A 13,751-nucleotide genomic window follows, 5' to 3' on the forward strand; every position below is an offset into this window, starting at 1 on the left:
TAATATATTGTATTAGAATCTTACCATAACTATATTACTATGATTCAGTTAGTTCAGAAAGCATGTGGAATGTTTTTATTGTGAATAAGTAACTTTTTATAATAACTTTATATAATGATCTATGTGTATATATGCACTTTTATAATATTCCGCCAGCAATAATTTTTTTGTCATTTTTTTTACGTAATATGCAAACATACAATAAAAATAAAAATACATAGTATTAAATAAATCATCTAGTACATCCAACGCGATCTCTGGGGATCAATCTGAGTTCCGCACCGTGTTTAAGAAATACATTTCCTGAAAGCATAGATTGTACGATCGATACTCGTATATTTAAAATAAAAATATTGCGCAATATATGCAATATAATCATAAGATTTACCTGCAGTTTGTTGAGGATTAATTCCTATGCCATCGTCTGTAATTATCGCCGACGTAGCTGGTGGCACTCTAAATTCCTCAGCAGCAAATTTTAACACGGCAGTAAATGGAGTATTTTCCGGTACACTAAGTCTGCAATTAATAAAATAATACATGTTTCTTATTTCAGAGGAAGCTGGCAAAATTGTATAACGCTAAGAGAAATATCGCCGTATAAAAATGTGTGTGTGTGTGAATACATATTTCTTATGTTTTTTAGATTTTTTAGACTTTTAAATATCTTTTTAATATGGGATTGGTAATTATTTCGTTAACAAAACAGATTTACGTACGATAAAAAATTTTTATTCTTTTTCTTTTTTTGCAAAAATCACATTACAGAACGATACAAAGTATAATTTATATTATAGAACATATCAAATCTGGAAAATCAATTCAAGATATCCGCTTCAACGTTACTCCATATCTCACTGCCTGGTTGAGTTTTAACAGTGGACATTCTATTGTATGCTTGCTCGCGAATCACGCGAGGACCGTTAAATAAAATTTTCACTATCTGACAGAGATGTTTGTACTCGAATTTAAAATTTGAGCACCATTTTCCATCTACAAGATGCATGTTTCGGCCAAAGTAGAATATCGCGTCAAGGAAATCTACATAAAACTGGGTGCTATCCTGAAGTAATTTCAAAAGTGGTTTCTTTTCGGTATCTGCTAAAGCTACGCATATCTCAGGATCGTAGTCAGTTAGTTTCGTGCTGAAAGCTTGTACAACTAATTTCTTAATTGTGTCATCGTGCGACTCAACCGTTAAGTGTACCAATCTCGAAACGTGACCGTCATTGAACATCTTATCTATGCATTCCGCTACTTCATCCTCATCGCCATTAGCTATCGCCATTTGCCATGTCATAATTAACGCCTCGTCTTCCATGCAAGACAACGGTACTCCTAACTCTCCTAAACATTCTATAACTATGTTTGTGGCCATGGAGCTGCCTATCGTTTCGTTCAGGAAAGCATTTAATCTGTCCTGTCCAAGATGTTGGGTGTACAGTTTTAGATACTCGTCTACTATCTCTGTGGAAATAAGACTGTCCTTCAAATAACATTCTAACAATTTGTCGCAAGCTTTTTCCAGATCGGAGCACGTAACGTCCCGATTCTGCGGAGATAACTTTCGCTCTAGCTTCCGACGTAAGCAGTTCTCAAAAGGCAACTTTTTGTCCTCGGCCTGCACCTTGGCAACGGTGAGCTCGACGAAGTGAGCACAGTTGAAAGCTTGCGTCACATTTTCTACAGTAATTTGTTCGCTAACAGTTGGGCTCTGCAGCAGCGCGAGGAACGCGTCGATGGTCTTAAAAATGTCAGAGCTGGCGGCCTGCATTGTTATTCTACGACTAAGACACCGTTTTTATTTTAAGCAGCCACTTACACTTTATATGGCAGATTGGGATCGGACGTGAGAGTTATTTTGAACGTGACTTTGGTCCTGTAACACACATTAAATTTTGCATCAATATTGTAGAACATTGTACTCGAACTGACAAAACATATGGTTTTATCGTATCCACATCTTTTGTTGTATACTCAATTTTACGTCTACTGGTAATGTTAGCAAATTTTTGTAAAAAATACGTACGCCATAATCGTTTATACGTGGACTCAATACTGTATAAAATGTGATACACGATAACAGTCGTTCCAAATTGCGGAAAATTCGACTGTTATGTCCAGACACTCCAGACTCCAGGCAAGACTTGCGACCTAACCTCTATTTAACGTAAAGAGAAAAAAATACAACGCCTCCTGGTGGCAACAACTACACATCAATGTACGTGTACTATAATTTTAACATTACCGACAAGTTAATAACATAATTATCTCAAAATATAAAACACTTTTGTTCAATTTCTTTGTATATAGGAAATAAAAGATGTAGTTATATTCTCTTGACATTTTACTTATAATATAAATTTTCATAGCTTGTACTTTTAGACTTAAAAATCAAAAATATTTAAAATTATAAATTGTTAGAATTTTGATTATGAATTAGTAACACATACTTTCTACGTGATTGTTTTCCTGATAGTCTGTTAATTTTTGAGAATGCAATTTCTAAACTTCGACAAAAATTTTAGAATTTTTAATATGCACGCGCTACATGTATCGAAAAATTAAAACTTAAAAGCTTATAAAGTAAAAAATATATATAATGAGAAACGAGGTAGAAAATAGAATAAGTTTTATTTTTTAACTATACATATATTAAACAGATTCAATAGACGTTCTCTCGTAGAAATGTGGTGCCGCGTCCAATAACATTTCTGGCTGAATGACAGTCAGGTCCTTCATGTAAGTTTTATTCGTTTGCAAAATTTCGCAAAATAGTAACCTGAAATAAAGTAATATAAAAATATGAAATCAATATGAAATAAATAAAACTTCTAAGTATTTAGTAGAATAATTTAATAGAATTTCTGCCATACCATTGCGGCTGCTGTAGAGTATATAAACAACTATTTGGGTGAATGTACAAATCCTTGTTGCCTCGAACCGTTCTATACATGCCTGTGTAATGCAGATATGCCGCTTTAGGAAAGAGACCAGCGGCCAAACACTTGAGAATTTGTTGAACACTCCCTGAAAGATAAAAAAATCCATTTTTTAAAACTAGAATTCAAGACAAAGATATAATTGCAAAGATATAATTGCATTTTTAATTAAATTTTTAGATAAGATTTTTACCATTGCAGGATACTAATGGAATGTCTAAGCGCTTCAGCATTTTATGCATTTGCACGCGAATTTCCGTAGCTCTCCGCAAAGCTTTCTGATTAAGGAAATGCTTCTGGCACCAGGCGGGCGCTTTATTCTGTTCATAAGCTGTGTAGACGTTCAGCAAGGTGAGAAGATCTCCCTCTTCCACTTCGAATTTGCGACGTGCTATTCTCGCTTTTAAAGCCGCTTGCCCTCCACCGGGTTGCACAAAAATGTTCTGAACTTGTAGCATGGCGAGTATTGTCGTGATTTCCTCGGAACATCCCATCTCACCTATCGATAAAAAAAACTTATAAATTTATTGCCACAATATATTACGATTTTGTATCATTAACATTATCTGCCCTCATTACCAGATGCGATTAAGGATTTCGCTAGCACCGGCTCCAAAGGCATCTCCGCCATCGTTAAACCTAACGGTGTCGTTAAATCTCCGTTACTGTCGATCGAACCTAACGCATAAAGTAATTCCAATCCCGTGACTACATTCTTGCTGGGCGGCGCAGATGGAAAATTGAATCGCAACACATTATCGATACCAAGGGCCTTGAGTTGCAGTATCGCCGGCGCCAAATCTGACCGTTGCATTTCCGGTGGGGTAGCCTCGAACAATTCAGCGTAAGCCTCTTCTGTGTACAGTCTATTATAAGATTACAAAATATTTTATCAGTCCGCGCGATAATTTCTATAATTCAGAATTAATATAGAAAACAATACATCGCTACCTATATCTCTAAAATTATTGAAACATAATTAATTTCTTGCTTCGTTTACCTAAATGCTTTTCCGGTACGCACGCGACCTGCGCGGCCGGCTCGTTGGTTGGCGGAAGCTTTTGATACGGGGACGATAACGAGGTTGTTCGTCTGCGTTTCCGCTTCGAACCAAGGTATCTTGACGAAACCGCAATCGATTACTGCACATTAGAAGGTACCGGTTATATAATGTTGTCGAGTTAAGTGAGAAGAATAAAAAGCGCACTAATATACCGTGACTAATGTACCGTAAACGATATTTGGAATAGTAATAGACGTTTCCGCGATGTTGGTCGCTACGATAACTTTGCGAGTGTCTTTAGCAGCCCTCCAGAACACCTTAAGCTGCTCCGTGTTCGGAAGCGATCCGTACATCGGTAATGGAAGCAGCTTCTCTAGAAATAAAATATTCATAAAGTGTTAAATTTTTTACCAAATATTAAATGTATTAAAGTTTTCTTCCTCAATTATCATGTGGATCAATTTTAAGGTTTCAAATTCCTTATCGCCTTTATAATGAACAATGGGAACGATTGAAACAACAGAGAATTAATTTAAAATGCATATTATTGAAAAAAATAAGTCTTACTCACGTTTGTCGTCTTTTATAAGCTTCGCGTGTTCCGATAATAGAGAGACTGCTTGATCGACTTCGTCGAGTCCTGTGAGGAACGCCAGGATATCACCCGATTCTTCCGTCTCATGTATTTTTAGAACGGTGTCTACTACGCCATTGACATAATTCGCCACCGGCTCTGCAACGCGTTACAACCTTAATTAAACGATCAAAAATTATAACTTTAGTCACGGATGTGGCTCTGTGCACGGATGTGGCGTGTATACCTTTTAGAAAGAATACATCCACCGGATACAACCGCCCCTCGACGCTCATGATAACGGCGCTATCTTTACTCGAGTCCTTCGTCGTATTTACGTTAAAGAAATCTCGCAGCTCCTCTGCGTCAACCGTCGCCGACGATACGATAATTCTCAGACTCTTCCGTTTCTGCAACATTCGTCAGATAATGTCAATTTATCGTGTGCCGCGCGAGGAAAGCTACGTTTGCCGATAAACACATCAATGAATTTACCCTGATTATTTTTTTTAGCAGTCCCATTATGATATCAGTCAAGAGCGTTCTCTCGTGCACTTCGTCCAGGATAATGACCGAGTAGCTTGTTAATAAGGGATCGCTCATTAATTCCCGTAGAAGAATACCCTCTGTCATATACTGCAAAAGCAATTTACATTAGCTTCGTAACGAAGTAATACGCACATATAGATAAGTATATTTTATTATAAAAAAAACATTAGAAAAACGCTGATATTTCTAATATTTATCATGATATATAACAAAAAAGTGCAATATATATATAATGATGCCGTTAAATTGGAATTATTTCGTAAAATGCGTTTGTTATTACATTTGTCTTGCGCTCACGTCGTGTCGTACCTTAATCTTAGTCGTTTCATCGGTGTAATCATCGAAACGTATACAATAACCCACGGTAGTTCCTAGAATGCAATTGCGTTCGTCGGCCACGCGATTCGCCAGCGAGGTGGCGGCGACTCTCCTAGGCTCCGTGATACCGATCTTTTTTCCATCCGCACACCACCCTGCTTCGAGAAGATACTGAAAAGTGAAAGATATGATTTATAATACGATATTAATTCGCTTCAAGACATATTAGATTTTATTCTGAACTCCATGTTACAATATAAAAAATTCAGTTCAGTGACAAGTCATCATGCGCAAAAAAGAATATTTATTTGTTAATAAATTAATATTATCTATTAACATGTGTGTGAATAAATTAATATTTATTATTATTAGGTAACGTGTACGGGAAAAATTTATTTGTATAATTCTGAAAAATATTGTTACACTGTAGGATTTATTTTTTTTTTAGTGAAGCGATACAGGTGAATAAGTATCTCAGAAATAAATCATTTTCATAAAAATATTTTATTACACATTTTCGTTATAAAAATAATACAAGGCTACGGCGATATAAAATTTGATGAACGCAACTATTGGCATTGATCGCATGTTATCTAAAGCATTAGGAGGCTTACGGTTTTTCATCTTACGTGCACATAATAGGTTTTTGTAATATGTTCGTTATGTTCGTGTTGCAGTTAGGTAACATTCTTGGGACTGGATTAGATAAAAATGTCTAACTGCAGTCAATAACTGACCCACTTCGACGTGTAGATATAAACGCAAGTTGTCTTGTGTCGCAGCGATAAGGAAAAAAAAAATTTGGAACGCGTCGCGTACAACTATTTTACGGATTTCAACTTTTAAAATATTTTTCATACTATTTTGTCAAGACAAAATTATATATCTAAAAGTTTTATTATTTAAGATTTAAGAATACAAGCAACTTGTAATAATATAATATTTTTTATATATTACATATACTTATATAAAAAAGTTTAAGTTCAAATATACATAAAAAAAATTTATCTTAATTATAAAATATATATTTATATATACATATATATAAAATATATTTTTATAACATATACGTTTTACTCTTTTTACGACCATTATTGCGTATCGAACAATTCAAATAAAAAATGATAATTTGCGATATGCCATTTTAAAATAGTTTCTAATTTACTGTATTACATTTTAATTTTCATTTTCAATTAAAATTCATGTAATAATATATGATCATTAATATAATAATCATCTTCTAAAAATCTAAAAAAATATATATATTTAAAATCGTCAAAAAAAAAAATAAGTTCTTCTACCGACCATACATTATTATACAATAATATATGCAAAAATATGTGCTAATGGGAAATGAATAACGTTAAGAAGAAACCGACTGTTATGGATAAGTAAACGTGTACGAGGAGTACCGAAGGCTCTCGTTTGCCGATAATATTTTTTCGTAAGTGTACGTGTAGTGAAGCTCGCTGATAAGAATAAGTAGAAACAAAACTGTAGGTAGCTGCAACCATGCGAATCTGACGTATTCCCAAATGCGATCCAAAAATATTGCCAGAAGCATATAGTCCATCATCGCGTGAAAGTTGAAGATCTTCCACGCGAGAGCGACAGTCCAGAAAGAGGAACTTCTGAAAACGACGGTCTGCCTATCGTAGAGATCCTTTCGGCTGATCATCGAAGGGACGTCGGACTCCAGGAGGTCCTGGTACACGGATATGTACCGGTTCCAAGCGATGCTCGTCAGGCAAAAGTGGAGGCCCACCATTAGAATGTTGTACAGGGGCGATCTCCAGAACGAGGTAGAAGAAACGGCACTGTGGGGTGACAGTGACGACGACGATATTGTCCGAATGGGTAGTCGCTCGTAACCACCGCGGTGATTTGTGTTGCGCTTCAGGAAAATGAATACCGCGACCGTGAGAGCGATGCAGCCGAGACCGTCGCAGACGCCATCCACGAGGTAACCGATAGAGCCAACGTCCGATCTCTCGCCCTTGACGTTGAGCCTCGTCCTGGCCACGTGGCCGTCCAGATTGTCCAGCCAGGCTCTGACTTGGAACAGGACGACGCCCACTCGTCTGTGAAACAGGGAACTCCGTGTGACGTACCGGGCGCCGATCACAGCCACAACTACGTGAGAAAAACTGATGGCGTTCGGCGTCAGCCACGTCCAGGAACGACTGATGCCCAGCAAATAATCCGTCAGGGACGCCAGGGGACTCAGAATGTAGTGATTAGGGTGGTCCAACGTCATGGCCTTCACCGTCACCGTGCAAATCGGATTCAGGTCGCACAAAATTGGCGAATGATACGGCGAAGCTCGCGAGTCGTTCGTGGACGGACGCACATCGTAGTCCTGCACTCGGAAATAGAGTAGCAAATCCATTCCGACGAAGTACAGCAGGAATAAAAATGCCAGACATGTCTTACTGATGAACGTCGACGAGCACATCTTCCAAGATCCAAAGTCTAATCGTTTCACTCTACGTCCGTCGTATCGTTTAGCTTTTCCCTTTGTAATACTTTTGTTTATTTGTCTAAGTCAGTTGTTATAATAATTTGTTTAACCAATGTCTTATTATTTTCTAATATCTCTCATCTAATTAAAAAAAGCTTACACACTCCGTCGCGGGAGTCGATTATTATTTGTATATTAGTCAAGCGTTACCGGTGTGCTACAAATTCAATGTACGTTACATGTTTACGTGTAACAAAAACTTTGTCAAGGCATATGTTTTTATGTCGCGTCGCCTCGTTGATCAACCTCGTTGATCGACCTCGATGATGACTAAGATGACATTCTTTTCAGTGGTCCTTTTCATCCTTTCTCTTCTCCAAAGTATGCGATTCGATTTTCTTCAACCGCTACTAACTTTCCACGCGACAAAACGTTAGAGTAGCTTTAGGAAAACTGCCTTTTTCATCGTACTGACCGCGCACTTTTGTAATAACTGGTAACGCCTTGTAACACAAATTACGTCGTTGATTTGTCATCAAAACTGGATACACACACTTCTGCCGCGGGGGATACAGAGACAAATCCCACTCCGCTCTACCGTGTCGTTGACGCGCGTATTCTGTAATATTTTGTAATACGTTGCATCTCAAGCCAAAACTGAGCTATTATCGGCTCGTCGCCTATCTTCCTTGTATCAGATTAAGACCCCATGTTATTTTCGGTCTATTTCCGATAGGAGCGAGACGACCGGACACGCACACGTGTCCCGCCGCTTCCGACGGTCCTTTCTTTCCCCGCGCGAACGCCGATCGACGAAGTTGCGAGTCACACTAACGGCGGAGACAGGTGGCCCGTCGCGTTTTACCTTCACCGATCACAGATTTCACTCCGTTGAATAATATAGGTCAATATCGGAGCTTGATCCGCGATTATCTCCAGTCCGATGGAGCTCGCGCGCCTTCCGGACGTTGACACGGATCGCGTTAGACTGTAATGCTCATAGGGAAGCCGGGCATATATATTGCCCGGCGATAAAACAAACACGATAATAATGAGAGAGAAGAAGCGTCTTTTCTCTCGCGCTTTCTTACTTCCTTACGACTCCCTGAAAAGCATTTTCCTACGGCTAAATGTTGGAACTCTTTCTCACGTTTATAGTCAAATTCTAGCAGACCGTACTCTCCTGAGTCTCCTGCGCAGAATTCTATTTATATCTGCCTGCGCGGTGTTAAATTTCGTTAGTCAGCAAATGTGAAGGTCGAATATGTAATGGAAAATGCTAGTATCAATGTTTGCCATGTTAAGAAACTGAATGCAAGCCCCGAGAAGAAAATAAGAATTTTTATTTTCACGACGCGTGAATAATTCATGAGAATAAAAACTGGTTTTTCCGCGCTCAAAGTCAATGCAGTAGATGTTGTACGCTCTTAAATATATCACGTATTCTTGCATATTACGTATTCGATGCAAATCGTCCTGTCGTTAAATAATCTCCAACAGTACGTGCTGTCTAGACTTAAGTATTTTTAGCATACTCATTATATTTAATTGCAATTAGCACGCATACAGAACATAACTATAATGTCGAGTATCTAGGATGTGTCAGTATTTGAGACATGCTATTGAGCAACTGGAGTTTCTCAGTATCTTTTTGTACATTTTTTGAAAATACAGATAACTGAAAAATAATTTTATAATATAAATAAAGAAATTATTATTATCTCTTGCCACTATCTCTTGTGACAAGATATTAAGCCTTCTAACTTACATTAACTCATGTTGTGATCAAACATTGACACCGGCGATTATTGACTACGTTACACAGTGGATTATAATCTTGTTTTATAACTACCGTATACTATCTGATCCAAAACATTTCTTTTTCTTATCATAATGATTTTTAAATAAAACCCTATTTCATACTCCAAGCATATAAATCACGAGATAAATCAATTTCTTTTGATATATATATGTAATATACTAGAAATTGTAGTTTAGTATCAAAAGTATCAAAAGAAGCTCCTATTTAAATAATCATTATGATTAAAACTAGAAAAATTTTGGATTGGATAGTATACAGTAATTATTAAACCGGATTATAAGCCGTTGTGTAAGCGTAGTTATTGATACCCATAGTCATAGAAATTAAGACATTTATGTGGATGTAATGAAAATGTAATACCAGTGCTCTATATAGGCTCCCCATCATCTTTGACCAATGTGCTATGCATTCAGATCTTACCTGAGGAACTTGTGTACTTTTGCCACAACCTGTTTCACCAACCAAAACCAAAGTCTGGTACTTCTCCAACAAATAAATAATATGATCCTTGTTTTTGAATATAGGCAGTCGTTGACGCTGCATGTCGAGCGCGAGTGAATGATGCGCATTGTAAACAAATTGTGTAGACGAGTGGGCATCAATATCCGGCTTATCCTCCTGCCACATGCTATCTCCTAATTAATAAAGTTACTCGATTAGTGACTGACATCTCACAGCTTTTGAATTGCGAATCAAATGGGACTTTCATGCATCTTTTAAAAATTAAACCGTACAGGTTAGACTGAGTTCGAATTGCAAACTGCCTGTTGTCCGAAATGGCAATTAGATAATTGTTAGTCATTAACGTATCCCAATAATTCACAGTATAAAAGTTGAAGCAGCTTGATTTAAAAAATCGGAATAAATATAAGATTGAAAAACATAACCTTACCCGGCTTGGAGAAAAGCGGCCGAAACATCTTTGGAAGAGTTTAAAACAACAGCTTTGACACAAGAAAAAGTTATATTTACACGTATTACTTAAATGGAAAAATATAAATTGTGTGAATAAAATGGAAAAAATGCAATTGCAAATAAATGCAATTGCATATCAGCAGGACAGAAGCTTTATGTATACAAACAACAGCGACAGTTCTATAGCACTTGCACGGTTGCACGGTAGATGGCTCTTGCCATCGTCAATTTACACGTGCGTCCCGTGCGTCTGTCCAATTACCACTAATAAAAGTCGCTCTTGATTGCTCTTGATACAATGACAAACGCAGTAACAATAACAATTTTTATACGCTGACACAGAAGTTTACTTGTAATTCAACTTGCAAATCATATGTGATGAACATTATATATAGTACGGATTGGTATTTGAAAGTATTGTGATTGTAAGTATATGCACATTTTCTGTTATCAACACATCCTGTTATCTTGCGCGTGACACGTCTGATAATGACCTTATTTTGATAGATAATACGTTGCTCCGGTCTCTTCTCCTCTGGTCATTTCGGGAGTCAAGATGTCAGAAGCTTACGATGCCGACTACGACAAGGTATTATGCATAAGTAGTATTTGTAAATATTGGAGTACAAGGGATTTACACTCAAGGAATTTTTTTGCTTAATCAACGAATATGTTTAATTGCGATTCTCTTATAGCAGCCTGTTCTAAAATTTTCACACTGTTTACATATGCGTGTATTAATGGACGTTGTGTAATCAAGTCTTACAAAATTTCAATTCTAAATTTTATGCGTTATATAGATTTGGTTTCATAATATTCTATCATTTTTATACAGGAACACCCAAGAAATCTTATTCCAGAACTGTGTCGGCAGTTTTATCATCTCGGATGGGTGACTGGTACTGGTGGCGGTATCTCCATAAAACATGAGTTAATATCTACAGTAAGGGTCGTGGCACATAGAAAAACTTGAGCAGTAAGCAAATCAGCTAATCACAGTAAAAAACTTAAGGCACGGCCCTAAACAGTGTTGCGAATCCATACCGTTGATTTCCTTACTGGTTAAGTTTTTCCACGGCCCTAATACTTGTTTTAAAAGCTTGATTGTCATATGTGCAAAACTGTTATTAAAGTATAGATATTCACAAAAATTTCTGTCCTACAGAGATAAAATCTACATAGCTCCTTCCGGCGTACAAAAGGAGCGTATGATGCCCAACGACATGTTCGTGCAAGATATCAATGGAACAGACTTGGAATTGCCTCCGCCAGAAAAGAAACTGAAGAAGTCGCAATGCACTCCGCTATTTATGTGTGCCTATTTAAGAAGCCACGCAGGTGCTGTGATTCACACCCATTCGAAGTTCGCTGTGATGGCAACACTGCTATGGCCTGGGAAAGAAGTCAGGCTCACTCATCTCGAGATGATAAAAGGTACGCATATACATTTAAATCATCTCTTCAAGTCCATTTACAGATGATTTCAAATTGATAACGACATAAAACTGTTCGACTTACGCAGGCATATGGAATCAGAAAGAAGGTAGAGCGTATCGTTACGACGAGGAGCTGGTAATACCGATCATAGAAAACACTCCCTTTGAGAAGGATTTAAGGGACGATTTAGATAAAACTATCGTTGATTACCCTGAGACTTGCGCTGTATTGGTACGCAGACATGGGATTTATGTGTGGGGCAATTCTTGGCAACAGGCAAAAACTATGTAAGCAATTTTACTATTACATGTCGCAATAAAATTTATTTAACGATCTTTGTCTTAAAATGTCTTCTTTTCCTTTTTACAGGACGGAATGTTATGATTATTTGCTCGACATCGCAGTTCAAATGAAACAACATGGATTAGATCCGTCGATAACTCCAAATGATTATGAATTAAAATACCAGGCAAATAATAAATTAGGATAGTCAGTAATTTTAATATAAAATTAATTTTTTGCTATAATTCTATGCCATGGTGCCATAATTCTATGTGTCTCTAAGCTATATATATCTTTTAGACATTAAACGTGTATAAAAATCAAAATAAAAAATAAATTATAAAATTTTGATTATAATTCACATATTCCACATGTATCATTATATGCATGTTATGTTTATAAAGCGTAAATAGTATGGATATTTTCAAGTACGTATATCAAATGATGCAAATTGTTTTCTAATCTTTGCTAGCTCGATCTTTTCCTCTTTGCTCATATGACAATCTTTTCAGTCGGATCTATCTATATTTAATATTCTGTCCGATGCTAATATTTCTCTACCGAGTTGTAATGGAAAGAGTCTTTCTTAATCCTATAATACAAGATTTTTCCATCCGATAATTCTACGTAAAATTATTAGCTAAAAAAGAACAAGAGGATTTGTTATCACCGCGAGTGTTAATATATGACCAAAGTTAGGACACACACTTCGCCCGAAGTGGTGAAGCACTCAACCTATAAGTTCATCATCTGGAGAATCGGACAGATGCGAAAGTACCTTGAATAAAGTAATGCTCCGCATTGTGCCTCACATTTTTAAATGTTCATTCAACATTGTTAACATGTGCTCGTTTTCTAGCATTGAAGCTGAAAGGAGACATTGTATCTTTTTTTAGATACACAGAGAGGATTTTTTCTTAGAATTTACTCTGAAAATCATGATAGTTGTGGGACTGCAGTATTACGAAGAATTTTATGCGAGCTATATTGATTAATATTTACCATAACAAAAAATATTAATATCTATTACAATAAAATATAAAACATGTTTGATTAATTTTACTATAATAAAATATATAGCAAAATTTCAATAATTTTTCAAAAATTACAACCAGTTTGGTAATTCTTATTACGTTGTTTGTAAAATGTTTTTTGTATATTTCAAAAATTCCTATTATTACCGGTAATATTTCCAGATTAGTTGCTAAGTTGTCCCAAATTTGTAGTAAATTTAACAGTAAAATATAATAAAAAATTCTCTCCATGTAGAACTTTTTGTCTATTTTGGTATATTAATTAGTAATTGTCATTGAATGTACCGTTTCTCTCGCTTATACCTACGCGGCGTTTCGGCACTTCTGATACATACAATACATATATATAGCGCAATTAACATACCTAGATAATTGCACATCATTCCTCCCGCTTCTTTCCTTTTCAGAATCAGT

The 13,751-nt window shown here is 36.5% G+C and overlaps 5 protein-coding genes across 5 annotated transcripts; 1 reads left to right on the forward strand and 4 right to left on the reverse strand.

Moving 5' to 3' along the window:
- Positions 1 to 48: 48 nt before the first annotated feature.
- Positions 49 to 2,188, reverse strand: LOC139821486 (ubiquitin-fold modifier 1). The gene is made up of 4 exons (XM_071792529.1): positions 2,030 to 2,188; positions 1,823 to 1,879; positions 389 to 519; positions 49 to 303 (listed from the first exon to the last, which is right to left on the reverse strand). Exons 1-4 carry the CDS (start codon positions 2,032 to 2,034, stop codon positions 233 to 235), a joined length of 264 nt encoding a protein of 87 aa, XP_071648630.1. The 5' UTR covers positions 2,035 to 2,188; the 3' UTR covers positions 49 to 232.
- On the reverse strand, positions 542 to 1,816 carry LOC139821474 (uncharacterized). The gene has a single exon (XM_071792520.1). It carries the CDS (start codon positions 1,772 to 1,774, stop codon positions 818 to 820), a length of 957 nt encoding a protein of 318 aa, XP_071648621.1. The 5' UTR covers positions 1,775 to 1,816; the 3' UTR covers positions 542 to 817.
- A 429-nt stretch (positions 2,189 to 2,617) lies between the features above and the next one.
- Positions 2,618 to 10,856, reverse strand: LOC139821521 (probable ATP-dependent RNA helicase DHX35). Its single transcript, XM_071792612.1, has 12 exons — positions 10,562 to 10,856; positions 10,090 to 10,304; positions 5,378 to 5,557; positions 5,015 to 5,155; positions 4,767 to 4,929; positions 4,517 to 4,678; positions 4,172 to 4,318; positions 3,943 to 4,084; positions 3,522 to 3,808; positions 3,136 to 3,441; positions 2,877 to 3,030; positions 2,618 to 2,782 (listed from the first exon to the last, which is right to left on the reverse strand). The coding sequence occupies exons 1-12, from the start codon at positions 10,587 to 10,589 to the stop codon at positions 2,656 to 2,658; spliced, it is 2,052 nt and encodes a 683-aa protein (XP_071648713.1). The 5' UTR covers positions 10,590 to 10,856; the 3' UTR covers positions 2,618 to 2,655.
- On the reverse strand, positions 5,872 to 8,706 carry LOC139821638 (ceramide phosphoethanolamine synthase-like). The gene has a single exon (XM_071792842.1). It carries the CDS (start codon positions 7,839 to 7,841, stop codon positions 6,768 to 6,770), a length of 1,074 nt encoding a protein of 357 aa, XP_071648943.1. The 5' UTR covers positions 7,842 to 8,706; the 3' UTR covers positions 5,872 to 6,767.
- A 12-nt stretch (positions 10,857 to 10,868) lies between the features above and the next one.
- On the forward strand, positions 10,869 to 12,660 carry LOC139821654 (probable methylthioribulose-1-phosphate dehydratase). The gene is made up of 6 exons (XM_071792866.1): positions 10,869 to 11,009; positions 11,092 to 11,173; positions 11,420 to 11,514; positions 11,750 to 12,018; positions 12,107 to 12,308; positions 12,391 to 12,660. Exons 2-6 carry the CDS (start codon positions 11,141 to 11,143, stop codon positions 12,509 to 12,511), a joined length of 720 nt encoding a protein of 239 aa, XP_071648967.1. The 5' UTR covers positions 10,869 to 11,009; positions 11,092 to 11,140; the 3' UTR covers positions 12,512 to 12,660.
- Positions 12,661 to 13,751: the final 1,091 nt, after the last annotated feature.

Source organism: Temnothorax longispinosus, chromosome 1 (assembly GCF_030848805.1).
Source record: "Temnothorax longispinosus isolate EJ_2023e chromosome 1, Tlon_JGU_v1, whole genome shotgun sequence".
NCBI lineage: Eukaryota > Metazoa > Arthropoda > Insecta > Hymenoptera > Formicidae > Temnothorax > Temnothorax longispinosus.

Coding starts and splice junctions, on each gene's coding strand:
- LOC139821474 (XM_071792520.1), bottom strand. CDS start 1,774: ATGCAGGCCGCCAGCTCTGACATTTTTAAGACCATCGACGCGTTCCTC.
- LOC139821638 (XM_071792842.1), bottom strand. CDS start 7,841: ATGTGCTCGTCGACGTTCATCAGTAAGACATGTCTGGCATTTTTATTC.
- LOC139821654 (XM_071792866.1), top strand. CDS start 11,141: ATGTCAGAAGCTTACGATGCCGACTACGACAAG. Junction 11,174..11,419: donor ACGATGCCGACTACGACAAG/GTATTATGCATA, acceptor ATTTTTATACAG/GAACACCCAAGAAATCTTAT. Junction 12,019..12,106: donor TCATCTCGAGATGATAAAAG/GTACGCATATAC, acceptor CGACTTACGCAG/GCATATGGAATCAGAAAGAA.
- LOC139821486 (XM_071792529.1), bottom strand. Junction 520..1,822: donor CCCAATCTGCCATATAAAGT/GTAAGTGGCTGC, acceptor TATTAATTGCAG/ACTTAGTGTACCGGAAAATA. Junction 304..388: donor TAATCCTCAACAAACTGCAG/GTAAATCTTATG, acceptor CTATGCTTTCAG/GAAATGTATTTCTTAAACAC.
- LOC139821521 (XM_071792612.1), bottom strand. CDS start 10,589: ATGTTTCGGCCGCTTTTCTCCAAGCCGG. Junction 4,319..4,516: donor GCTTATAAAAGACGACAAAC/GTGAGTAAGACT, acceptor TTTTATTTCTAG/AGAAGCTGCTTCCATTACCG. Junction 3,031..3,135: donor TCCATTAGTATCCTGCAATG/GTAAAAATCTTA, acceptor TTTATCTTTCAG/GGAGTGTTCAACAAATTCTC.